The sequence below is a fragment of the Cygnus atratus genome, chromosome 4, assembly GCF_013377495.2.
Source record: "Cygnus atratus isolate AKBS03 ecotype Queensland, Australia chromosome 4, CAtr_DNAZoo_HiC_assembly, whole genome shotgun sequence".
Classification (NCBI taxonomy): Eukaryota; Metazoa; Chordata; class Aves; order Anseriformes; family Anatidae; genus Cygnus; species Cygnus atratus.
In genome coordinates, this window is record NC_066365.1 from 13,279,278 (window position 1) to 13,305,697 (window position 26,420).

The 26,420-nt window shown below is 44.9% G+C and overlaps 1 protein-coding gene across 1 annotated transcript in view; it reads left to right on the forward strand.

Moving 5' to 3' along the window:
• ADGRL3 (adhesion G protein-coupled receptor L3) overlaps window positions 1-26,420 on the forward strand; it is a 526,793-nt gene that overhangs the window by 289,710 nt on the left and 210,663 nt on the right. The window contains exon 5 of the mRNA XM_035542902.2: window positions 23,146-23,255. Within this exon, the coding sequence (XP_035398795.1) occupies window positions 23,146-23,255 (110 nt within the window). The remainder of the gene's footprint in view (window positions 1-23,145; window positions 23,256-26,420) is intronic.

Consider the following 26,420-nt stretch of genomic DNA (forward strand, 5'->3'; position numbering starts at 1 on the left):
CTCGTTTAATTCATGATGGTGTTGAGTTGGTTTAGTTTAGATACGGTTATGCCAGAAAGAGGTTTTTATGAAGCAAGCATTATTTTTATTAAATGCAAATGCCAAACGTTATTCATCCCACCTTACTTTTATTGATACTCTTAACAGAAATGTTTAGGAGGTTTGCTGACTTTGCTCCCCGTGCAGACCTTGGGCAAAGGCTAGCTCCTCCAACCAAGGTCCTCTCTCCTGGATGACGTAGGAGTCCCGCATGCTGTCCTAATTTCAGAACATTATTTAGAGCATCCAGTCTATTGCAGGGCCTGCAGGCTGGACTACCAACTCATCAGGTCAGGAGCTATGCTACAAAACCAGGGCAGGATTTGGTCCCCCAATGGGGGTCACTCTTCAAACTGTTATAGTAAAAATAATCGTCCTGCTTGGAAACAGTTAGGTAATGAGAAATCTGATCAGATTTGGTAAGTGTACAGCTCTAATGAAGTAACCTAGTGATGTCAGACCACCAGTGCTGCTGAACAAATGTGCCATATGTCTGATTATTTACCTTTTCATCCTAAAATTTATGGGTGAAGGTTCACCAAACAGGAGCAAAAAGCTTTCATTTTGCTGTGAGTGCTTGTCTGCTATTTCACTTTATGTAACAAGTTCCAGGTGAACAGGCAAAATGACTTTCACTTCTCTGTTATTGGACTGTTTTTTTAATAAATGCAACCAGATTTTAACACTTACATCATCACGAGAAAGTGCTGATCATTTATCATATCCCAGAGTGTCCCCTTTCGAAGGAACATAATCCAAAGAAGTCTATGACCCAGTTTCTTAGCAGTGGGCATCGCGGTGCTCCTTAGCACAAACGTAATTGCAGGGGCAAAGCTGCAGAGGGTTTGATTCACTGCAGAGTTCCCATGCTGAGGGACTGGAATAACTGCTGAAATCAATACTGCTATACCAGTGTACAAACAGAGCCTTGCTGGGGGAGGTTTTTTCCTTCCAAAAAAAAAGTGTGCATGGATTTACTCACCTCGTCAGTAGTCCTCTTAATTTTACTCGCATCAGTAACGCTTCTTGGCAGGGGCATAGTAGAGTCTACACTCTTGGCCTGGAGAAATTTATTATGCTTTTTCTGTAAAGCTATCTGCCTGATTTGTTGTTGTTGTTGTTGTTTTCCTTTTTTTCTTTCCCCTATTTTCAGTGGAAACCGCCTTGTGTTTGTCACAGGTCATCCCACATCACTGCAGCTCACCGGTGAAATGGCAATAATTGCACCGCTTGCAGTATCACTGTTGGCCTTGCTCTCCCCAGTTGTCTTATGGCATGGTGTTGCTTTGTTTTGTAAGGCAGCAGTTAAGAGGGCAGGGTGAGTAGCACTACAGTTGCATCGGATATAAATGTGCACTGGCTCTTCAGGTGTTAATGCAGTTCCAGGAGCAGAGCAGGAGTGCCTCAAAGTGAAACAAAGAGAAATCAAGGAGGAAGGAGGAGCAGGGAAAGCAGGAGAGAGCAAGGTCAAAATGCCACCAGCTGCCCCGGCAGCTTTTGGCAGTCTTGTTGAAAGCAAAGGGCTGAACAGATCTTGAAAGTACTCTCCAAGTATTCCTAAATGGTAGAGGATGCTGAAAGTTGCTGGAGAAACAGCTGAATGTTTGCTTCCTTGTTGTCATTTCCATTTCACTTTTGCTGATAAAAAGAAGACATTTATTGTCTTCTATACAAATGAGAGTTACTCATGTGCTATAGCAGAGGTGTGGGGGTCTCCAGGCTGTCTTTCCAAAGCCTTTACTGTTACTAACCATTTTTGCAAATACATGTGTTCAAGCAGAAGAGAAAGGGATGAAGCTGGATGTGATTTGTTAGACCAAACAACAAGTCTGAAGCTGTAGTTCTCTGTATCACACGGTTAAGAACAGATCTCATCAAGGTTAGTAGGAGGTAGTCATACGATATTCAAAGATGTGAGCCAGGGTTTTGCTTCGGGAGGCACATCAAGCCGTGTAAACGACAGTACCATGGTGGTATATCCATGCTCCAGCTGTGTTAGAAGCGGCCTGTGGAAGCCCCAGGGGACTTCACCAAGCTCTCCACACTTGGTGGGACATGTGAAGACTGCAGTTGCAGGTGCCTGAGTAGAAAGGGTTGGAGGAAAAATGGTAACATCCTGTGCGGGACAGAGATCCCAGAGTGAAAAGGGTGGCCCTAGGGCACTTAACCCCACTTTTTTTATCCCCTCTGTCTAGAGGATTCTTTGGAGTTAAATACATTTCTAGTTTTGAATTTGTTTAATTTATTCTTGCTTGGAGACACATGTAGGTGTTTTAATGTGCCTTATTCAGTTTTATCATAAGTCAATTAGGAGCAGGTATAAACTAAACTGATTCTTTTACTCTTAACCAGGGGGTTGTATCAGCTTAATGAAATCAGTTTAATGAAATCAAACACTACTACAAGGAGTCTCCCAAAAAGGTACCTGTGCTCACGTGTGTGTACACAGAAGGTGTGTGCATGTGTTGAATGTGCATGTAACCACATGCAAGCAAGCAACTTTCTAAATACCAACCTGCGTGTCTGTCTGGGCATTTACAGGTTGCCAATTATTTTGTTATCACCACTAATGGAGATATAAATACCCCTATAAATTCAACTCGCTGCTTTGGCGGCTCTGCTGACAGACCAGTAAACAATTTCTATGCAGAGTGTGATTTTCTACTTTAGGAATAGAGCCACTTAGAGTAGAACTCAGCGGTTTAGTGAGAAATGTCTAAAACGTTTACATAACCTATTTACATATGAATACAAACATTACAGGCTTTATATTAACAGCCCTTGTTGTTGCTCATTACTATGCATAGAAAAAGACATCAGCATTTCTAGTAGCATCTACAAAATTATAAATATGTGATAGAGTAATTACTGATTTGGAAATCCAAATTATATTAAAATGATTGTAGCATCTGTGTCTCCAAAAACCTCTCCATTTGTCAATTCTAATCTTTTATTGCTTAGGCAATAAACATGATTCTGAAGTCTGTTTACACAGTTCTTTATGAACCCCCCCCATCTTGAAATTTAAAAAGTGGAGGAAGGAGAGATTTGAGGCGGAGGTATCTTAAATCAGCCCACAGCTGTTTCTCTCACCTTTTCTTTCCCCAGCTACCTCAAAAATACAAGACTTGGTGGCAGCCCTTTCAGATTTATCTAAGGCAATCGGGAGTTGCCAGGAAAATTGGGTTGGAGCTAATGAGATATTGCCTCCATGCTCTTCACGTTGATCAAAATTACCAAGGAAGCTCCTTACCAGACCCATTGGTGTGGGGCTGATCCTTTACTCTTTTACTACAAACTGGCTTAAGTCAAATGGATGTGAAGCTCCTGTAAGACAGGGGAGCATTTGGTGCGCTCCATGCCATAAGTGAGTACAACTCAAGCCACGATTTATTGCTTGCAATGCAAAGTAGAAAGTGAGGACATATTTTGACACTCTTAATCTCAACAATGTTTTACTTCCAAAGGAGTCCCTGAAGAACCAGCAGGTTTCAGAAGGAGATTCACTTCAGTAAATAATAGTAGTAGTAACAGTATTTTTTTCATCTGTGGATCTCAGAAGGCTTTGTGGGGAAGTCAGTATAATGCTTCCCATTTTCCAGGGGGAGAAAGAAAGGTACCAGAAGAAGAGATGTCCCCAAGCTCACTCTACCTGGTAGCAGAACTCCCAGGAGTCTTCACCGCTCCCTACCTGGTCTTCCAGCCACTGGAAGAGGCTGCCCGAGGGAATTCATTCGTCACTCACTCAGCCATGATCATTTGTAGCAGCCTCTCTTTCCAGGGTTTTCATTCCTTTGGCTGAAATCCTGACTGGGGGAAGTCAACGGGAGATGATTTGGCTCGAAATAGCGCTCTTGCTAGTAACAGCGAGTGCCAATGTCATGGCTGCACTGATAAGCTGGGCATGGTCTCGCAGCGTCGCGCTGACCTTTAAAACGGTCTTTGAGAAAAGGTCCTCATTCTTCATTTTGCCCGATGATGGAGAGCGAACACTTTTTCTGAAGGGGTATGTTTTTTATGGCGTATATTTCACAATTTAGCTGAGCCATCCTCAATTCACCTCTCAGCTTTAATAATGGTACTGCCTCTAGTTTTCATCTCTTTACACCTTCTGCTTACACCACACGGGGTCCTAAAGGCCTGTATTTGCATAGTAACAGTTCTGCAAGATGAAATGCTGCTGTATAAATAAAGCATTCATCACACCTGCAAGGGAGGTTTGAATAAAATCCTGCATAGTTTTACTGCATGAGCAATGAAAGATCAGAAATGACAAATGGGTTGACAAATGGTGTGCAGTGCATAAATAGCATTATTTATTTACTCGGTCATGTTGGAGTAAGTGAAATGAAACTCACTGGCTTTTTTTAGAGAGATTTCAGAGTATTCATAAAGACAGAGGCCATGGCATCAAGTGCCTGAGCCCTTGGTTATTATTTACAGGGTAAGTAGTCGTTAGCTGGGAAACCGAAGCATCACTTTCCTGGGCTGTGTGGTTCCAGGGAATGACAGATAAGAGCCTTGCTTGGGATAAAGGGGTTTTCTTACTTTACTATTTTAATATTTGTATTACTATTTTACTATTAATATTTGATATTTTAGGGTTTGCTCATCAATCTGTTCACAGTTAACTGTTTCTCAGCAGTGTCTGTATGCCTGCATACACTAAATTCAGCATAATGAAGGGCACTGGCTGTTCATACACAACAATTTAAAATGCCTGGAGTGACACCAGTGCTATTAAGGGCATTGATGGCATAAGAAAAATCCCATCTTCTCAACATTTGAAAAAGAATTGATTTTCCATAGATGCACTGAGAAAAAAAAAGGAAGAATTGGGTGCCTCCTGTGACTGAACATACTACTTTTGTGTATACTAAGAAAGAAAATAAAACGTTGCCCATAACCTATTTTTCTTCAGTCGTCAGGGTTAGCAGTAGTGAGTATATGAAGAGTTTCTTTAACCATGAAGCTAAGTCAAGATATCCTCACCTGAGATACCATTCTCCACTGTTCTTCACTTTTACTGGAAAAATACTTGGGAGAGCCAGGCTGCTGAATGGATTACTGAAGTCCTGCAGGATTTTAAGTCATCATAATTTTAATGATATTACATGGAACTGGATGTATCACTTTTTCCAATGCTGCTCTCACTCATACATAAATGGGTCAAATATTCACCGAGTCAGATAACAGCAGAGTCTGCCTAATACTTTATTCTAGCAGTCCAACTTTTACTAGGAAGATAGGATGGCATTTTCAGCCCCTATCAAAATGCTTCCTCAGTTACTCAGAAGAAGTGAAGCCCGTTGCAAAGGGAAGAAGTTGGACTTTGGCCCCATAATGGTGTTCTGCTAGAGGATGCAAACTAAGGGTTGATGGCCATCCATGGAATTAAATCCAATTTGCAGATACCGAACAAAACCTGCAACCACTGAATTACTGCAAAGAGTAGGAACAAATGAGGAGTGAGGGACAAGGTAAGGTCAAACGAATATGCTGAGCGTTATGGTCCTGATGGGGTGCAGGACTTCAGAGATTTTTGTGATTTTTAAGCCTGTGAGGTGTCACGTTATTGTCAATTTGTGTGAGTTATTGAGATGAAGCCTGCTGGCTAACAAGAACAGGGGAAGTCTTGCTAGTCACAAGCAGGGCAGGTAGCTTGTCAGCCAGAGCAGTGTCTCCTTCAGCTTATGCAAGGGGCCCCATGTAATGAGGCTGCAGAAGGAAGGAGTCAGCTCTAAGGTGGCCCTACGGGACTGTAGCTGTCACCTCTGCACCCGTATCTTTCCCTCCTTGAGACAATCAAGGTTTTTTATAAATATATATGTCCACAGGGCATGAGTAGAATTGGATGTGGCAAAAAGGTCCGGTAGCAGCTCTGTGGTGTCAGTCATCCAACACGGAGTTCACTAGGACCAAAAGCCAGTTGGCAAGTCACCCCTTGGCTGGGAAGCACTGCAGGAGCTACCATATGTTCACAAGTCACTTTCTGGCTGTGGTGCAAGTGGTGTAGAGCTGCCCAGCTGTGGCTCCAGCTCAGCAAGGACCACCATTTGTGTTTTATCCCTAACAGGGAAGAAATTTTCCCACGACCTCACCAAAAGCTTCCAAAATTTGTCTGAGCATCCATGGTCAGTTCAATGAACCTATTCATCCAGAGGGGCTGGGCAAGCCAGGGAGTGTTTTCAGACAGATGTTTGCAGTTTAAGCACTTTTTATTATTATTTGTAAAATACCGGGGCCAAATTTTCTCCCTCAAAACCAGGTCTTTTGGTAAATCGGAGCTGGTGACCTGTTTGTGTGACTGCAGGAGAACAAGAAAGCAAAATGAGCATTTTAGGAAGGAGAATGTGGTACCTGGCTGATAATCCTCGAGGAAAGTTGGTCACGGTCGCAATGTAGGGTAGCGACTTAAATTTATAATTTATAATTTAAAAATGCTTCTATTCAAGGGAGGTCTTGGGTGGACAGTCTGGGGAGTCTATTCAGTGACATGGACTGCTAAAACTCTTCTTGTATGCATTTTCTTAAGAGAGGAGTGCACTTGATCATGGATGACTTCCTTCTGGCAGGGCTGAAGTATTCGTGGCCAAGCCCATGACATTGCTGGGAGCAGACCATAGCGTTCAGGTACAGTAGATCCCATAAGTTAACCCAGGCAAGTACCAGAGGCTACAGCCCTCTGCACCTTGGTACTACCTAGGAGACAGAGCTAGCCCCATTCAAGGAGCTTTAATGCATAAGAATATCGTGTATGTTCTTAGCTTTCAAATGCAACGGGAAGGAATGAGATGGAGGGAGCAGCATTCTCTTGGGAAACCCACTGCCAAATCTGAGAGCTTCACATGGCTGCAGCAGTGCAGCTCCTTGTCATAAAATGGAGTATTTTATTTGCTTTTATTAAGTAACAGAAGCTTAATTAAGTTTCTCCTGAATGTAATAAAGTCATACAGCTGAATGTAGGTCAGTCCCAAGTAATTGTTTCACTGTTTTAGCAGCTGTTTAACTGATGCTCAAGTGTTAAATAAGAATGCTGGATTTTTATTTTATTTTTTTTTAAAGGGGCTAAGTGGTCTCTTTCTCAGGGGACTGGGAGGTTAGCCTTGCCCCTTTGAACCTAATTAATCAACAGCGAGGCTTTCCCAGTGCTGGCTATGGAATGCTCTTTAATTGCTCACTTGTGCAGTCATTTGTTTTGTTTAACCTGCGCTGGATTAAACTCTGTTACAAAGGTCTTTGCTTCTGTAGTAGAACAACGCCAACAGCTCCAGCAATACAACAGCAAGCTCCCTGCTCAATTCCTGACACCAGGGAGGAAGAGAAGGACAGCTCTACCTGCTGTCCTGCTTGCGTGTCCGTGGGTCCCCCGCATCGCTTCTGCCAGGGCTGTCGTGCTGGTTCTCGGGGCTGAGCACTTGGCAGAGCGAGTATCATTAGCTGTTAATAGAACCCAAGAAATCTCCAGATATCTCGCACGCTATCTTTCATTAAATGTGAAACTTCAGAGACAGAAACTTTTAATGATTTTTGTGTGCGTGTGTGTAAAGCATGTGCTCCGCTGGGACCCCTCAGACAGCTCACGTCTCCCAACAGCTGTCAGGCAGCTCAAGTTCTTTCGCAAACTACCAATCTCCAAAATATTTCCTCCTTTTCTCAAGTATGGAATTTCGCCCCTGAGTCAGAGGGTCTGTGAGAAGCGATGATGGGATTTGGTGACAAAGTTCAGGCTGCCAAAAAATTAGGGCCAGAAATAAGATCTTTTATACTAGCCAAGGGGAGCATCAGGGGGAGAACCAGGGCTGTGAATCTGCAGGCCGCAGTGGGACTCTGCTTTCACCTCCAGCCCTGGTGAGTTGTTTGGAGACAGTGCATTCCTTGTAATGCTTGCCATTAGCATGCAGAAGAAAGCTAGATCATTTTAAGATGTTTCAAAAAAGGATGTTAAAATTTATCTTCCTTTTTATTAGATCCAGTGCACCAAGGCACCCAGTGGCTTTAGAAATGTAAGTAATGAAAGGCAGAGAACAAATGTGAACTATAGAAATGATTTATGGAGACATCTGATGAATTTATCCTGCATCTTTACCCTTTTATCCATCTCCCTGGACTTCAGCTAGTATGTCTGAGCAGCATCAGTCACATTTTTTTTAAAGTTGTCTTGCGGGAGTCATGCTCCATGCTCAGGAATGTGGTTTTCCCAGTTTCTGCCCCACCTAATGCTGCTCTGCAATCCCAAGCAGGTTTTTTTTTTTTTTTTTTTTTTTTTTTTCCACAGAGCTATCTGGGTTGGATTACCCAAGTGGTTAGGCACTCCATGACATAGCCCGCTGTCTGCTGTCTGAAAAGCACTTAATAGCCATCGGCTTTGCTGTTCTTCATGAGAATCAAGGAGTCCCAGGCTGTTTTCAAACAGCTGGGCCTTTTTGTAGCTACTCCAAGAACCAAACTCATTTGAAAAATTCACCTCTGGTGGGAGGCAAAGCTGTTCTGGAAAACTTTGGCTTCTTCCAAGGAAGCTTTTTTATATATAGCAAGTTTAATTCCATGAGCATAGCATTAGACAGACTCTGCAGTATGAAATAGCCAGTACTCCACTAATACAGTGTTTTCCTCATCTTTACAAAGAAGGCTTGAGGTTTCCCAGTAGCTCTATTACTCTCTTCCTAGTAGTTGCTGTCTTACCGATGTTCAGAAGCTGCTTTCCTAACAGCTTTTTTCTTGGGGGAGTCTTTTTAGCCAAATCTGTATGTATTCTAACCATGTAACTAAGGGCAAATAAAGTATACGATGTGCAAGCACTGTCCCTTTCAGGAGGGTGACTGGAGAGAATGGGGTAGGGAGAAAAGCTGGTGTGCATGTAGAGCTGAAACCTCCCCCAGGAAGGATGGGGAAGGACAAGTGGGGAGGGAATGGTGTGATGGGAGGATAGAGGTGTGTGATCCCAGACTTCTCTCAGCTTTGTGTTGAGCACGACTGAGAATGCCCAATGGATCTACTGGACCAGTGTACTCAAAAATGCATCCCTTCATCTGCTCCCATGTTTCTGCATGCACCCGCAGAAAGGTTGGTGCTATGTTTAGACACTGTGAGGAACATGACAATGGCAGTTTCAAGTACTATGTCTAAGATTAGGCTTTTTATTTATTTAATTAAAAAAAAAGTTTCCTTCTGTATATGCTTTGGCTAGGCAACACTGGGCTGGAAAGCGCATGAAGGTTTTGTGATGCTGTGCTCTCTCTTGAGCTTAGAATCAAAGTGCAGGCTGCCTTTATTCAAGCTTTGGGCTGAAGATCAAAGAGCCAGAGTTGGCTACGTTGAAATAAAAAAATAATTCCTTTTGAATATCAAAACCGTACTTGGTTCATTTCAGGACTCTTTTTTTGAGAAAGTTTGGTTTGTTTCTGATTATTATTTTTTACTGCTTTAGTGCCTGAGCCAGAGACTGGCCAAGACTTCTTTGCACAAGGTGCTGTACAAACTCAGGCGCTGTTAACAGATGCTGTATTAATAGTATATGACCCTGGCAGGCTGTTTCGTTCATTAATACTGTCTTTTTGTCTGAACTGATTTAGCTGTGATGCTAAAGGCATAACCTGTCACATGTTGATCCTATGGCTCACTTGGTTGGGAAGCTCCCTATCTCAGCCTTCCCCCCACAAGGCTGAGGGGCATTTGCTTTCATAACTAAAAACTGTGGACCTTCACAAAAAAATCACCTCAGTATCATGCCATTGGCAAGAATGATGAAGAGAGAGGTTGCTCTGAGTTTTAGAAACAGTGCTGCATCGATGCCTCCAGTTCACTCCTGAGTTCATCAGGGAGTTGCCCAGCTTTGACCTCCTGTGCTGTTTGGACGTATTCATTTTTGTTTCATTCAGACATTCAATTATTATGTCAAATTTGAGATGGAGTGCCATACAAATGATTTTGGCCCAAAACCTTTCTTTAACCCTATTCACAGAGGTGAAAGGCTAATACATTAAACCTACCAGCCCATGAATACAGATTATTTTAGCCTGTTTAGAGACAGTGTTCTCTAATCTCACTTTTTCCTTTTGCAGGAATCTGTCACTGGCTAGGAGGGAAGCGTTGGGTGCTGACAGTGAACTGCAGCATCACGTTTATTATGGGCTGTGTAATTCCTTCCTTGTACTGCAAGGAAATGTGACAATTATTGAGTGGGGATGCAGTGGAAGTAATACAAGATTTTCCCTTCCTCTTTTAAGAACAGGACAGAATATCTTTTGTATTAGCTTTTATTAATATATTTAAAAGGTGTCTAAATGTTCTTGTTCGGATTTGCCCTAAGGATGACTGGCTTCTGAGAAGAGAAGAGGTGGAATGTAGCAGCAGCTTCTGAGAATGACAGGAAAAGAAAATGAAGTCTTTTTATTGATGCCTGGAAAGGTGAAGCACATCATGCGTGAGCCACCTCTCCTCTCTGCCCTGAAATGTGTGTTCCTGACCCAAGCTCTGGCTGTACCCGCTGCAGTAGTCAAAGCTGTTGCTGCCTGCAACTGCCCCGAAGGCTCCGCATGAATTAGCAGCCCTCCAGCAGACTGAGCATGCACAGGGGCAGCATTGCCTGGCACAGCGAAGGTGGTAGGCTTGTGAGCACATCCCAATGTCTTGCACAAACACAGGGAAAAGTCCTGGGCATCAGTAGCTGTCAGCACCAGTTGCAGGCTGGGACCTCCACCCACCACAGTGGGCTGCTCTGTGAGTGTGAGGCTCCTTGTGCAGCACCTTGGTGTCTGCCATAGCACCATCTCTGTGTTTGGGCCACCCTCCTGTGCTGTAGATACAGGGGATGAGTAGGTAATGGTAGTCTGCTCTGAATGCATTTCAGAGCTCTCGTAGAGGAAATAATCCTTTACCTGTTGCTCTGGCTATCCCAGCTCCTGATGGCAGCGCTGAAGAAGCAGAAAAAAATGGGCTTTAGCTTGCATTGGCTTGTGTTAAAATGGCAGTGAAGACAAAGTAGGGTGGAATGCCAGCTGAAATTCAGCCCAGACCTCCTCTAGCCTTTAATTTGACCTCCTAACCCAAATTAAAAGCCAGACTGTTTTCTGTTCACAGTTATTTTAACTAGTGTTAACTCTGGCTAAACCACCGAGCATTTTATGGGTTGGTTTGTTTTAGGTGTTTACTCTCCTCTCCAGATTTCCTGCCAGTGTTTTGTAAAGTGGATTTTTATTAGGGTGCTACAGGAGTTTATGGAGTTGGAAGAAGTAAAGTACCTGTAAAATGGGAGATGTAGTCCTTTAAAAGATGAGCTTTACAGCCATAAGGCTTGCCTGGTTTTGTTTTCAGCCCTACAGATGCATACAAGAAAGGGTGATAGCATTGCAAATGTGCTTGTGTCCTTAGCTCCTCGCAGCTGGAGCAACACTGCGACTACTTCAGAGGTGCTCAGTGCAGAGTTTTTCTCCATGCTAACCCCAATCTTTTTTCCAAATATACTGGATTGCTTGCACAGATTGTCGTTTTGTCATTTCTGACCTAATGACAAGTGTTTCTTGCAACAGGCAAGTTCAGGTTCCCCGTTGCCACAGGGTGGCTGTAGCCAGGCACATTAGTACAAGGCACTTGTCAGGCTTTCCTCTTGGGGTGCTTGTTGCTTGCCTTTGGGGATGTGAGAGAGAAAAGTTAACGCACACAACGGTGCAGCATGGAAGAGAAAGCTTTTGTTGCCTGGGGGAACTGTCCTTTGGAGGGTGGGTGACAAATCCATGCTGTCCCCACTGGCAGGTGTTGCCCCAGACCTCAGCCTGCTGAGCTGAGGAATCCCTGGCATTGGAGCAGATGCAGCATGTCAAGGGGTGCCCTGGATTGCTCTTAAATCTGTTAAATCTTGTGAATTTGCTGTTAAATGTTTCTTGTTAAAATTTAAGGGCCTTATCAATGTGTTGAAATGGCTTAATTACTTTTTTTTCCCCTTTTTTCTTTTTTTCCTATGTAAAACTGGTATTTAAATTATTTCCAGGACCTATTTTCCATCTTGCTCCCAGGCTCTCCCTCATACATCTAGGCAGTCCCCTCGGTGACCTTTACTGCTCAAATTCAGGTTGGCTCTGCAGGATTTTTCTGCTGTTTGCCTGGCTCGGGTTTTGGTGTGGTTTCGGTGGTTTGTTTTTCTTCAATCTTGCTTTGCTTAATATAAAATAATAATCAGAGGAATGAAATGGGTCAAAGCTATAGAGAGAGGAATCTATTTCAAATAAAACATCGTAAGATTTTACAATAACCATAGCAGTTTAAATGCATCTCGTTGGCATGCTTCCACAGAGCCGCTTGGTGTGGCTGCAATTAGAGTGCTCTGTGCCTCTCTCTCTATTAGTTTGATCACATAAGAAGCAGCCTAGCTGACAGCTCGGGCACCTGGATAGATAATTAAAACCCGTCAATAAAACAACAAAATGCAGCGTGCAGTGGGACTCGTCTGTGCTAGCATTAAACACCACAGATAATTACACCGCACAGCAGAGGTTGGAAAGCCAGCTTCTCCATGCTCCGAGAGATCAATAAAAAAGACCAATTCGTAATGAAGAAAATGTTACAGGAACTGGATTTTCATCTCCCCGTCATTAGGTCCTTTGCTTTTAAGGTTTTGCAGAGGCAGAGAAAGATTCTGTTGAGGAATTCTTTGTTTTTGAAAACTAAACATGCGGAGGATTTAGCTTTGCTTTTGTGCAGAACGTTATTGAAAGCAAATGTGGGGAACCAAAGGCTTTTCCCAGGGCTTGTGGTTCTCTTCTCCCCCTCCACACTCCGCTGCCTCCTTTCCTTTTCTTTTTTCCTTTCCTTTTTTTTTTTCTTTAATTTTTCCTCTTATTTGCAAGCCATCATGTTGACTCCACTTAGACTCCTCTTATAAGTGAATTTTCTCTTTGCTTCCTGTTTACTTTCTCCAGGGTATTTTTTTTTTTCTTTTTGGCCCTTCCTAAAGGGTTGATTTGGAAATATCACATATTGACAGGGAAGAACACACTCCTGGATGATTTATTCACCATGACAGGCTTTTTCTTTAAGCAGTCATCCAGAGAGAAGATTTTCGTGTTTCAGAGAGGAAAAAGGATGTCTTGCAGCATTGCCATGAAGGATAATGAATTAAGTCTGTCTCTTACTGTAAAACCATTAGAAAAGTATAATAGACCTTGAGAAACAGGCGTGGATATTGATGTCTTGGCTATATTAGCATGTGTAGTCACATGATGGCTTCCTTGTCTTTACATAAAAAATAGTCTATATGAAATAGGTGTTTCAGCTGAGGGAAGAGGGAAAAAATATCTTTGGGTTTTGGTGACTAGTGCTAATGAACACAGATGAGCAGGCTTGGTGGGCACACGTAAGCATTAAGAATTGCCTTGTGCTACAGGAGGAGGGTAGAACAAGTTACAAGCAGGGTTTGGCAACAGCAGTAAAGGAAATGGCAGCTCAGGGCTTTCCAGTTTAAATCCAGGTTCATGGCCGTGTAGCCTGAAATTTTCCGTGCTGTGTTTAAGACCTCTCCTGCAATAGCCTGATTCTCATTCTTCCTGTCTTTAGAAGCTAGTGCAAATAGTGTAAAAACGCCCTGAAGTTGTAGGCCAATAAACATTTTAACTATTAAAAGCATGTATTAAAAGCTGAGCTATGTGTGCGTGAGATCAGGCATTTCAGAGCTCTGGATTAGGAGCGGGCATTTCAGCGGGAGGATAGCACCGGGGTCAGAAAGGTGACTGCAGTGGCTCTGGGAAGATCCATCTTCTGAGCAAGGTAAATTATACAGCTCTGAAACTACCAGGGCTGTGAGAACTGGTTAAGAGATAGAGGCTAAGCACCTCAAAGGCGTTTGAGACCCTACTCCAGGGCTTTGAGGTCTAATAAGTTGCATCCTTGCTTTCCCCCTGGTGTCAGAGGGAGGTGGGTGATGTCCCCACTTGGAGTGGCTTCCAGCACACCCCGTTCACAGGAGCTCCCAGCCACACCATTGTGTAAGGGTTGCTCCACCTCAGAAGAATGCCTCTGAGGGATAAGGACCAGGAGGAAGACTGTGTGTTGAGGATGAAATGGACATTTGGATCTCGAAGCTTTTTGCAGCCCTGTGCAAAGATTTCTGCTTGCTCTTCCCTCAGGTCCCTAGCTCTACAGGGGCTGCCCCCGTGGTTTTTGGCACTCGCTTTTCTTGTCTGGGGCGAATGACCCATCTGCCTGGATGGGGGGAGCTGGAAGGCTTACTGCTATTGTGCCTGTGATGATTAGTGCTGAAAGGCTTCTCTTTGGGATTGATCTTTTATTTTGTGCTGTCTTTGCATTTTTTTTTTTTCTGGCAAACATAACACCCCAGACATGTCTAGCCTGATGCTGTTGACATGTCTGTGCTATTAAAGTTTCTGGAAAGGCCTAAAATAAACATCACCTGCCAAACTATTCTTTCTTTCTTTCTTTCTGGTTTGGTAAATATATCAACAATGTCAGCATTGGAAAAAATCAAAGATGTCAGACCAGGAATAAGCAGCTGTTTATGTCTTAAAGTGCTTCTCCCTCACTATCATAAGATGACCTTGTCACTTAAAAATCATAAAAATGTTGCTAGGGAGAAGGAATGGAAGTATGTTGAAGGGAAATTAAGTTTTTGTTGTTGGTGGTTTTTCTTTCTTTCTTTTTTTTTTTTAAAGTCTGAATTGAGAGTTGCAAACAGAGTTGAGCCCTGAAGCTGGTTCTGAACTCAAATGTTTCCTTCAATCCCACTGTTGTAAATGGAAAACAAATACCGCATGAATTATTATTGTTTCACATTAAACTCCTGAAATTCATTTTCCACTGGAACAGGAAGAAGTTCTGCAAAAATAATCCCGATTTTCTGTTACAGTGTATGTGTTGTACTGGATCAACACCTCCCTTCTAGGATAAACATTTTTCCTTATCTGAAAGACAAAACAGCTACCTTGATAAGTGGAAATAAGTATAGTTGGAAAAATAACAAAGCTACCCTTCTTTTCCTGTGAGTGGGACAGTTTACGTGCTTTCCAGGAGATGGGTTTTCACTCCAAAACATGTATGTAAATAACATGAACTTCTCTTTCTCAGATGCTGGGTGCTTAATGCTGCTGAGTGCCTCAGGCTGACTTTTAGGAGGGTTTGGGGTATTCTCCTTTCCTGAGCATACAGCGTTCAGTCTCACAAGGCGGGGTGAAAATGGAGATCTCTGGTTATGCTTCGTTTTCAGATCTCTTGTTAGGCACCTGTACCTTTGCAAAGAAGTAGATTTGTTTGAAGGAGCCGATGGATCAGCACTGGAAATAAGAGGTGCTTGTGAAAAGGCAGTGGTAAGAGGCATAGATGGATGTGAAAAAGGGTGACTGTGATTTCCTGGAATATTGTTATCCTAGAGCCAGTGATGCAAACAGATCCTGCCCTGTTGGAGGAGGATCAAGCAAGATGTGGAGCTGCTTTTTTGTAGTGTAATGCAGGGGGATGCTGACCCCTTTCCACAGCTGGCTAGCTTCAGTGGTCTCCACAAAAACACACACAGGGTGCCATTTAGGGCAGCCCTCTTTGCAGCAGAGACATATCCCCACCAGAAACTGGATGGGGCCCAACTCATTAGATGCTTAGCAGGCAGTAGGCCACCAAGGGCTCTTACCATGGTAATGACTTTTTGCAATTACTGACTTGGGCAGAATTCGAAGGTAGAGGTGAAAGGTGGCATATCCCTGAGTTATCTTTTCCCTGGCTGCAGTTGCCCTAATTCATCTCAGCAAATAAAAGGAGCCTGCTTTGCCATTAGTGCCAAGAAATCACAAGAACTCAGTATAAAATACCATGATTTAGAAAGAAAAGCTAGTGCTGCTCGTGGGCTGGTTTGCTGGAAAAAGAATAAGGTACAATTACATGTTTTTCCGTCCCTTTTCAAGGCTTCAGATGCATCTTCTTTTATGCATCTCCTTTTCTAAGTCACCTCTTGTGTGTCACTTAGTGTCATCTGGGCATTTAATGTGTCTGGAATGAAAAATGACAAAACCAAAGAGACCAAGAATCTGTTATAAAAGTGGAAAAAAGTATGAGCAAAACCACGGCAACCAAAGTTTTACCGATGAGTGTTTCTTACCCCTTCCTTCCCTTAAAAATTTTGTAGGCTGATGTCTGACAGTAATAGTTGGTTGAATGGGTATTAGTTTTTTCTAACATTTTTAGACCAAATTGCCTTCTTCCTTTAAGCATGCTGGAGTGAAAACCTGCAGGTTTCATCTCGGGGTCTTAAAAAGAAACTCAAAATGCCAAGTACAGGGCACAGTTTTGCTGCCAGTATGAAATGTGCCGAAATGTGTGTGGGAAAGATTTTATTTATTGTTTTTATGAGCCCTTCTTTGAAAGTTATGTGAGGTACTGATACCACTTAGTATTTCAGATTTCGTTTGGGAGTTTTTCATTTTGTTTTCAGTTGTTTTTCCCCAGGTGGCACTGACAATTTGATCTCATCTTCTTCTGAAGTTTCTGTGCTTGGTAGGCACATGTTTTGCCATCCTCTATGTAGGGAACTGCTAATGTATAGGGAGGCTGCAGCACTTCGTAGAGTTAGGGGAAAAAGCCCATCCTAGCACCCTGTGTTCCCCATTCACCTCTTATATTGTGGTGATATTCCAGAACACAGCACACCTTGGGGGATATTAAAGCTGGTGTTAGCAGCCTGAAGCAGTTGGGCTTATAACTCAGGTTTTCAAACATTGGTTATGAACCTGGAGCTTTCTAGGTTGCGTGTTTTTGCTTCTGGTTTTTGCATTCAAAATGCTGGTTCCAAGTTCTTGCTGCCTTGAAAGCATGAAAAAGAAATGGCTTTAGAGAAAGGCTTGGCCATTCAAAGCAAATGCTTCTTTACAGACAGAAAAACAAGAAAATATATGCAGATGGGCCCTAAATGTGTCTGTTCTTGCTCCCTTCCATGTTCCTCCCCCCTTTCAAAATCCTAATAAATTTGGATCCTGACTCATGATTTTGAAATGTCTCTTTGATCCATTGCTCTTATATTCTATGTAACGTGCCCAGGGTTGTCCCTACTGCCAGTGAAACGATTGATTAGGCCGGTGCAATTGCTTTTTGAAAGGCACATTGAGCCCAATAAAGGATTTTTGTTGAAAGTGAAGTTTTGGATGATGTTCAGTGCTTCTCCTGGAAGGCTGCCCACTTACACAGTCCAAACTACCTGTGATATCCCAGCCAAGCCACCTGTCTGTTAGTAGTGAGGGTAAGGACAACAAAGTCATCCTTTCTGTTAATAAAATTATTTTTCTGTGTATATGATAAAACTAGTCACTTGCTGTGATAACTGTCTCCTTTCAACAAGAAAACATGAAAACATCCCAGCCCTCTGGATTATCTGTTATCCAGCAAAAGAGCCTGATGAGCAAGCATATCAGCTCTTATTAATCTTTCCGTAAAATTAAAGAAATTATGGAGCTTAAGGCAGTGACTAATGAATCAATTTTAATTTATGGGCTCAAATAAAATCCTCATTAAGCCTGACAAACTATAGCCTCAGGTAAACACAAAGCATTTCCACTGCAGAGCTAAATGTGTTCTGTGCTGTATGTTGTGGCTTCTGCCAGAAGAGCAGTGGGGTCAGAGGTCCCATGTCACATCGGAGGAGGTAGCGTCTTAGAGAAAGTAAATGTAGTGGTCTAGCCCTTAGGAGATCTCTTTCTGGCATGCAAAACGATAAAAAATCAAAGACTAATTATATTTCTTCCTGCCTCCTGTTTGTTTAAAAAAAAAAAAAAAAAAGGTAAAGGAATTTTCTCCATAGGATTGCTGTTTCCTGAATGTGTTTGCATCCCCAAAATACTTAAAAGTTGTACACAGAAGTGCCTGTACCATGACAACAGAAGCAAATGTGGGTGTTCACACACACACAAGTCAATCACCCATAACTGTGAGCCAAGTGTGGTGCAGGGTTGGTATCTCTCAGGGCCCAGCCTGGGTGTGCTCTTCACCTGAAAGACAATCTCTGCAATGGGAAGGGTCGCTTCCCTCTGCATGCAGGGGAACAGTAAAATCTTCAGTGAGAATAATGTTCACTTTCAGAAGAAAGCATGCCACCTCAGGAGACGCATCCATTCTGGGCAGAATGATTGAATAACTTAGCCATTTACAGCTAATACAAGCGTGTTGGCTGTGTATGAAAAAATACTATTTTCACAGAATCATAGAATATCCTGAGTTGGAAGGGACCCACAGGGATCATCGAGTCCAACTCCTAGCACCACACAGGTCTACACACAAATTCAGACCTGTGACTAAGAGCACAGTCCAAACGCTTCTTAAACTCCGACAGGCTTGGTGCTGTGACTGTATCCCTGGGGAGCCTGTTCCAGTGCGCGACAGCCCTCTCAGTGAAGAACCTCTTCCTGATATCCAGCCTGAACCTCCCCTGTCACAGCTTGACACCATTCCCTCGGGTCCTGTCACTGGTCACTAAAGAGAACAGATCGGCGCCTGCCCCTCCCCTCCCCCTCGTGAGGAAGCTGTAGGCCGCCATGAGGTCTCCCCTCAGCCTCCTCTTTTCCAGGCTGAACAGGCCGAGTGACCTCAGCCGCTCCTCGTACGTCTTCCCCTCTAGGCCCTTCACCATCCTTCTAGCCCTCCTCTGGACACTCTCCAGCAGTTTCACGTCCTTTTTGTACTGTGGTGCCCAGAACTGCACACAGTGCTCGAGGTGAGGCCGCACCAGCGCAGAGCAGAGCAGGACAATCCCTTCCCTCGACCGACTAGCGATGCCGTGCTTGGTGCACCCCAGAGTACGGCTGGCCCTCCTGGCTGCCAGGGCACACTGCTGGCTCATGTTCAGCTTGCTGTCAACCACAGCCCCCAGATCCCTCTCTGCGGGGCTGCTCTCCAGCATCTCGTCACCCAGTCTGTATGTGTAGCCAGGGTTGCCCTGTCCCAGGTGCAGGACCCGGCACTTGCTCTTGTTAAACTTCATGCGGTTGGTGATTGCCCAGCTCTCCAGTCTGTCCAGATCTCTCTGCAAGGCCTTTCCACCCTCAACAGAGTCAACAACTCCTCCCAGTTTGGTATCATCTGCACATTTGCTCAGAACTCCTTCCAGTCCTACATCCAAATCACTTATAAAAAGGTTAAAGAGAGTTGGCCCTAAAATGGAGCCTTGGGGCTCCACTGGTGACCAGCTGCTAGCCTGATGCGGCCCCATTTACCACAACCATTTGAGCCCTACCCGTCAGCCAGTTATTCACCCATCGTATGATGGTTTTGTCCAGCTGGATGCTGGACATTTGGTCCAGTAGGATCCTATGGGAAGCTGTGTCAAAAGCTTTACTGAAATCCGAAAAGATCACATCAGCTGGTTTCCCTTGATCACCTAGATGGGTGATCTTATCATAAAAGGAAATCAAATTTGTTTAACAGGACCTACCCCTCGTGAACCCCTCTTGGCTGGGACCAATGACACCAAAGAAGAGAGGAAAGCGGTTTTAATGATTGTTCTTTATTGTTGTTGTTCTTGTTGTAATGTATTTATTTATTTATTATTTTTCTTTTGATTATTCTATCAGTTTGTTGCCCCATCTTGGGAAGAACTGGTAACCAAGCATCTTGAGGGGCCTTTACGCTGCACTCCCGCGCTTCTTCCAGGCAGACCTGAAGACTTCTGCTTCTTCAGAGGAGCAGCTGTCTGTGCCACCGTTTTGAGGGATCTGCTGCTCTTCTCTGTGCACCGCCATGCAGGGCGCGGCTTCATCTTCAGGCACCTCTTGGGCAGCCTTCTCGTCCTCAGGCCGAGACACCCCATGCCCAGCGTGGCCTTTGGAAGGGTTCTCCTGTTGCCCCGGTGCAGCAGCCCAGAGGAAGCCGAGTGCGCTCTTGCCCACTGCTTGGGACTCCGTGCAGAAGAGGTGAAACCTCTACAGGAGAGGCGGGGATGGGGGAAGGGGCGGGGAGGGGGGGGGGAAGAGGCCATCCTACAGGCAAGCCTGCATGATGGTAACTGGATGGTCTCTCCCCCCTATTTGCGGAGGCGGAGGCAGGGCCAGGAATATGGAGCAGTCCGGGCGCTTCTGCGAAGATGGTGGTGTGGTCTCGCTGGTGGGAGCCCTGGCACGATGACGCTGTGCCATGTCAGATAGGATGGAGGTGGATCCACCTCCATCAGCTCTTCCTCCGCAGGTGGATCCACCTCCATGGGCTCCACACCATCCGCCGCAGCTGCTCCTTCTCGGCCAGCGCTCCTCCGCCTCCACTTCTTCTGTGGTTCTGCGAACCACTTGCTCCCAAGAAGCAGTGGGCAACCATCAGCCCAGGACCTCTTCATCCCAACAGTTGCTGGTTGTCGCCAGAGGGCCTGGGAGATCAGTGAGTGGGGGGCCAGGCGCAGGGGCTTTTATAGGCCCCAGGACAAAGGTGGGGGGCAGATTCCACTGTGACATCAGGAGGCCTCTGTGATGGCCGCTGTGATGGCGCACCACGCCCCAGGCCCAACATGGCCGTGTTGGGAGGGGCCTTGTGTGGCCTGAAAGAGGCCCTCGTGTGGAAGGAGGAGGAGGGTCAGGGGGGCTGAGGGCCCCTTCCCTGGTAGTGGCTCTCTCGGGACATTTTGCTTGCCAAAGAGACAGGCTGCCCCTTGGGCACAGGGACTGCCCTCTGCCTCCCCTCCTGTGCCCTGGCCTCCAGCCCCCTCCTCATCTCATTCCTAGGGTCCCTGTGTCACCAGAGGGTGGCAACAATGTTTTGGGAGGGTTGGGGGGTCTTCCATTACCCCCAGCCTCTCACAGACATGGCTCCCTGCAAGAGGTGCAGCCCCCTGTGCTTGACAGGAGCTGGGATGGGGCGAAGCATGCAAATATCCCACCTGTGGGAAAGGGTGGCGCGGCCGGCCTGCGCTAGGTCTGCCAGCAGTCGATCAAAGCCTTGCTGGTGTTCGAGTGGTGTGCCAGCCCTTCCTTGCCGTCCCCAGCACCTTCCCCTGCCCTTGCAGCATGAGGAGGTGTCATCTCTTGTGCCCCCAGCCCCAAGGGGTGTCTCGGTCTGAGGACAGGAAGGCTGCCCAACAGGTGCTTGAAGATGAAGCCACAACACGAACAACAACAAGAACAATGATAATAATAAATGACAACCAGTAAAACCTCTTTCCTCTCTTCTTTGGTGTCATTGGTCCCAGCCAACAGGGGTTCATGAAACCTGTAGACTTCTGCTTCTTTTGAGGAGCAGCTGTCTGCATCACCCTTTTGAGGGACCTGCTGCTGCTCTCTGTGCACAGCCATGCAGCTCTGCAGAAGAAAGCTCAGGCTCACACGTTTCCTTTCCCACAAGCTGGGCTGGTTTGGAACAACCTGCTGTCCAGTGCATCCTAAGAACATCTAGTTTTCAATCTAGCGCATCTTAGATAGACCCCTGTATATCTTCTAGTGTCTTCCTAAATGTAATTCATGTCCACCCAGGCATCTTCAAAACAGCTTGCCTACAGCATAAAAAGATCCTCAAATGTATTTTTTGCAAACAAATGTGGTGAGGTTCCTGTACTTGTGAGGAGACTTTCAGTGAGAATTTATTATTTTTTTCTTAATTAAAAGGTTTAATTTTTATGTTGTGGAATCAATTTCATCATAGAATCATAGAATATCCTGAGTTGGAAGGGACCCACAGGGATCATCAAGTCCAACTCCTAGCACCACACAGGTCTACACACAAATTCAGACCTGTGACTAAGAGCACAGTCCAAATGCTTCTTAAACTCCGACAGGCTTGGTGCCGTGACTGCATCCCTGGGGAGCCTGTTCCAGTGCGCGACAGCCCTCTCAGTGAAGAACCTCTTCCTGATATCCAGCCTGAACCTCCCCTGTCACAGCTTGACACCGTTCCCTCGGGTCCTGTCACTGGTCACTAAAGAGAACAGATCGGCGCCTGCCCCTCCCCTCCCCCTCGTGAGGAAGCTGTAGGCTGCCATGAGGTCTCCCCTCAGCCTCCTCTTTCCAGGCTGAACAGGCCAAGTGACCTCAGCTGCTTCTCATACGTCTTCCCCTCTAGGCCCTTCACCATCCTTCTAGCCCTCCTCTGGACACTCTCCAACACTTTCACGTCCTTTTTGTACTGTGGTGCCCAGAACTGCACACAGTGCTCGAGGTGAGGCCGCACCAGCGCAGAGCAGAGCGGGACAATCCCTTCCCTCGACCGACTAGCAATGCTGTGCTTGGTGCACCCCAGGGTATGGTTGGCCCTCCTGGCTGCCAGGGCACACTGCTGGCTCATGTTCAGCTTGCTGTCAACCACAGCCCCCAGATCCCTCTCTGTGGGACTGCTCTCCAGCGTCTCGTCGCCCAGTCTGTACATATAGCCAAGGTTGCCCTGTCCCAGGTGCAGGACCCGGCACTTGCTCTTGTTAAACTTCATGCGGTTGGTGATTGCCCAGCTCTCCAGTCTGTTCAGAGCTCTCTGCAGAGATTTCTTGATAGTATACTTCGTGAATAGTTCTTTTTCCTCTCAGTGTTACTGCTTCCATTCTTTGCTTTGCATTAAACAACATCATTCAAGATGACTGTTTTTGTGGAAACATTTTATAAATATTTCATAAAATCTATTTATTATGCCTGCCATAAAATATACAATGATTATTTTTGCCACAAATGTTGTTGCTTTAGTTTTTACATTTCATTTAGTTGTGACACTGATATTTAAGGCTAATTTCAAGAACTAGAGGGCCACACACCCATATTCATTATTTATAAATCTTCCTCTCAACTTGTTCTGAAAAAAATACCTCCTGGTGCTGTAAGAACTGCTTGGAGGGGAAGGGGTTTTGCACTGTTCATCTCCCCTTTTGAAAAAAAATTCCTCTTTATTATGTGTACAGGCAAAGCATTATCTTATGGGTATGATTTAGCTGGAATTTAGACAGCATGCAAGAAAACGGCTACCTAAAGAGCGGTGATAAGCTGATGTGGACATATGTCAGTGTTTGCCATCAGCCTTTGTATGCTCTCTTGGGGAGCTTCCCAAGCTGATGCTGAAGTCCCGGTTTCTGCATCTTCACTCCTGCTGGTGCTGTGCCAGAAGATGTGCCAGACCTGTCCTTCTGCCCAGGCTGTTTTCTCACTCTCTTCTTTTGCTTTGCAGATGCAGTAATCGGACCCAATGTGCAGTTGTGGCTGGCCCTGATGTGTTTCCAGACCCTTGCCCTGGGACATATAAATACCTAGAAGTTCAGTACGAATGTGTCCCTTACAGTATGTATCTTGATATATTTGCATTTCTTTCTTTAATGGAGAACTGATTTATTGTGGAGAATGGGCCAGCCTTGAGCTTGTCTCTTCTTGCCTGAGGACAAATAAACACTCAATGACAAACTATGTGCATCATATGAGACTGAGGTGATAAGATATGAAAAACTGTCCTCTGTGCAAGGTTTGTGCTTAGGTTAAAAATATCCTAGTAGTACCCCATGTTTGGCCTGTTATGCAGTGTTACAGTTATGTGTCACCTTTTTGGAAAACATTTGTAAAGCTCCATTAGTGAATGCATACCGTAGGAATAAAACATTATTACTAGCTTATAGCTTCTCTTTCCAGAATTTTATGCTTGTCATTGAATAGCAGTGCACTTCCTTTTAGTGTCCTTTTAATTGGTGACATTTGATAAGTGCCTTAAATACAGTATTGTAACAGCAAGGAGATAGAAAGCTTATGTTTTGGGAAATGTGATGTTTGATGGTAGAAACTACTAATTTGTAAGCTTCAAAAATTATGAAGGCAAATTGCATACTTGCCATTTAGCCTGAATTTTTGAGGGCGGAAAGACAGTCATCTGGGATTACAGCAAGATGGGCTGAATGGGAAATGTCAGAGTTGCAAAAAGTTAAGTGTACCTCAGAATTTGCTTTCTGTGGAAAGGAAATCTGTTAGATGCACTTATGGTCATGCTGTCAGAAATGGCATACCTCAAAAAGAAGTACGACCGGTAATACCAGGAGTGTACTTTTTATTAGCAGTTGTAAAGAGCTGAGCAGTGAATAACAGCGCTATTTCTAGGTTTTCTGTTTGTGAAGGCCAAAACCAAACACTCATAGTATACCTCTCAAAATAAGAAGACAGGCTCAGGAACGGGTGCTTTTAAGCCACAGAGTCGTGTTGAGAGAGTATCAGGAGAGTTCAATTTGACGAAACTTAAGATTCAGCTGGAGGACTAAGAGCATCGTCGTTGCAAACAGGCACTGCACCATTGCCTCAAGCACGGGCTGCAGGAGGGCAGACATGGCTGAGAGATGCCAGGCAGGCTGTCTGGAGGGGAAGCGATAACCTCGCAGTTCCTCGTGTGGTAGGTGACCGCCTGCCTGCCACTGTGACATGGAAAGGTTGCAGAGGGTTTCGTTTGTTGTGAGACAGTTGGAAACCACAAAGTGGGGGCTGCAGCTGAGACCTCATCTGTGAGCAGAAGGATCTCTCTTTGCTGAGGGACTCTGTGTCTCTCTGCCTTCGGGTGAAGGGGGGTGCTCAGCGGGTCTGTATTTGATTTTTCTACACAAAAATGTGCAGCTTCTAAATACGGTGATGGAATATTTTTTATGGGGTGAGCTATTAAACCCATGGGAAGCGTGACATTAAGGGCTTAAGGTCTGCCCTAGCAAATGACTGGTTTGAAGGTATTCCACTTTAAATGAGGTCTTTCATTGTACAAACAACGCTGTGCGTAGGGAGGGTGAGGGGGGATAGGTTTCTACTTATCATAGCAGGTTGTATTTCCTTATGATTTGCGATTTGCATGAGGTATGCTGTTCCCTCCTGAGACTGGGCTGGTAAAGCAATAGTCATTACCTAGTACCCCTCTGTAGCCTTTGTTGTATATAAAACAAAGAGGAATAGTGGTGCCTTGTGAGAAAGGTAATATGTGAATATTATGCCCCAAGGTGTTAATCGGCCTTATGTACAAGATTTAAAATAACTCTTGTGAGAGGTTGCTCAGTACCAAATGTACAGTAGGGACTGAATGTGTTTTAATGACCTGAATGATGTGAGGAAAACAACAACAACAACAAGCTGTGCTACCTTTGCAATTAAGTTAGTGACTTTGGTGGCTCTTTGCTCTGTTTGCTCATGAATCAAATATACTGCCTATGTGAGTAGAGTTATGGGAGGCAACGGGGGACAAGCATGTTGTACATAGGATGCCTTCTCCCACGTTTATTGTTCTGCGTCCTTTGACTAAGAAATTTGGGGTCAAATCCTCATGAGTGTAGCACCATGGAAGTTGGCTCACAAGCCTGCATTCATGCAAACCGTGCACTCTCATCTGCTGCGATGAAGTGTGAAACCTAAGGCCTTCTCATACCTCAGTCTCTCCCTGGCTTTGTTACTGCCTTCTACTTCTTCTCTCTGAAAATGACTGGCGTGACTTAGCAGATGTTCCTCACTTGGGCCACAGGAGCACCCCATGGCTAGTGCCACAAGCAAAGACCGTACAAGCAATGGGGAATGGGGTGAGCTCAGGAAAAGGGGGTCAGCAAGGGTGTATCTGGACCAAAGCTACTCCTGGTGGGTAAAATCTGTTTCCCCCTCGGTGATGCCTCAGCCATTTGCCATGGTTCAGCTGGTCCTGCACAGAAGCACCATCTCCCACTGGGTTCTTGTCACCAAGCCCAGGTGCTTCAGCCCAATTTGGGTTGCTGCCGAAGTCCTTTCATATCCGTTTTTCTTGGCACTGCTGCCTGACCCCAGCTACAGTTCTGGATGCTTGGCTGCAGGAGAGGAGCAGGCTGTATGGTCTCTTCAGTGCTGTTAGGGAGATGCCAGGGAAATCCTTCCTCAGCCACTGGCATTCGCTCTGCAGCTTCGTGCACCAAGCCCTTGGTGAACAGCAGCATCTACCAGATGGCCATCTCCTAAAGAAACACAGCAGTTGCGTAACAAAAGAATTAATATTTCAGCAGGCACGTATATTTGTGTGCAATTCCAGCTTGCTTTGTCGGGTCGGATGGTTTACTCCCTAAGGTTTCGAATGGTTGCTTGTAGACAGCGAGGTACGGTTTAGCCAAGCGCTGACTTGGTGGCAGAGGGGAGCTTGTGTGGGTCTCAGCAGAGCAGCGTTTAGGAGTCGTCTTTAACAGATGTTAGGACTGACCTTAGACACTTACACTCAATAAAGTGCTAGTGTATACACTCCCTCAGAGAAAAATTATGGAACTTAAAACTCTCGGTTGGGTTGCCCGCTTCTCTTGTGATTTTTTTATTTTATTTTAATTTAGTTTTTCACTCTTCCAATAACGTGGAACATTTTCAAGAAGAAAATATCCCCCTTTCCTCTCAGGAGGGGAAAACCTCCTCTTCTAACTTCAGTAGCTCATATATTTTAAAACACCCTTTATATTACTCTCCCTGTAGCACTCCTGTGGGCTTGCT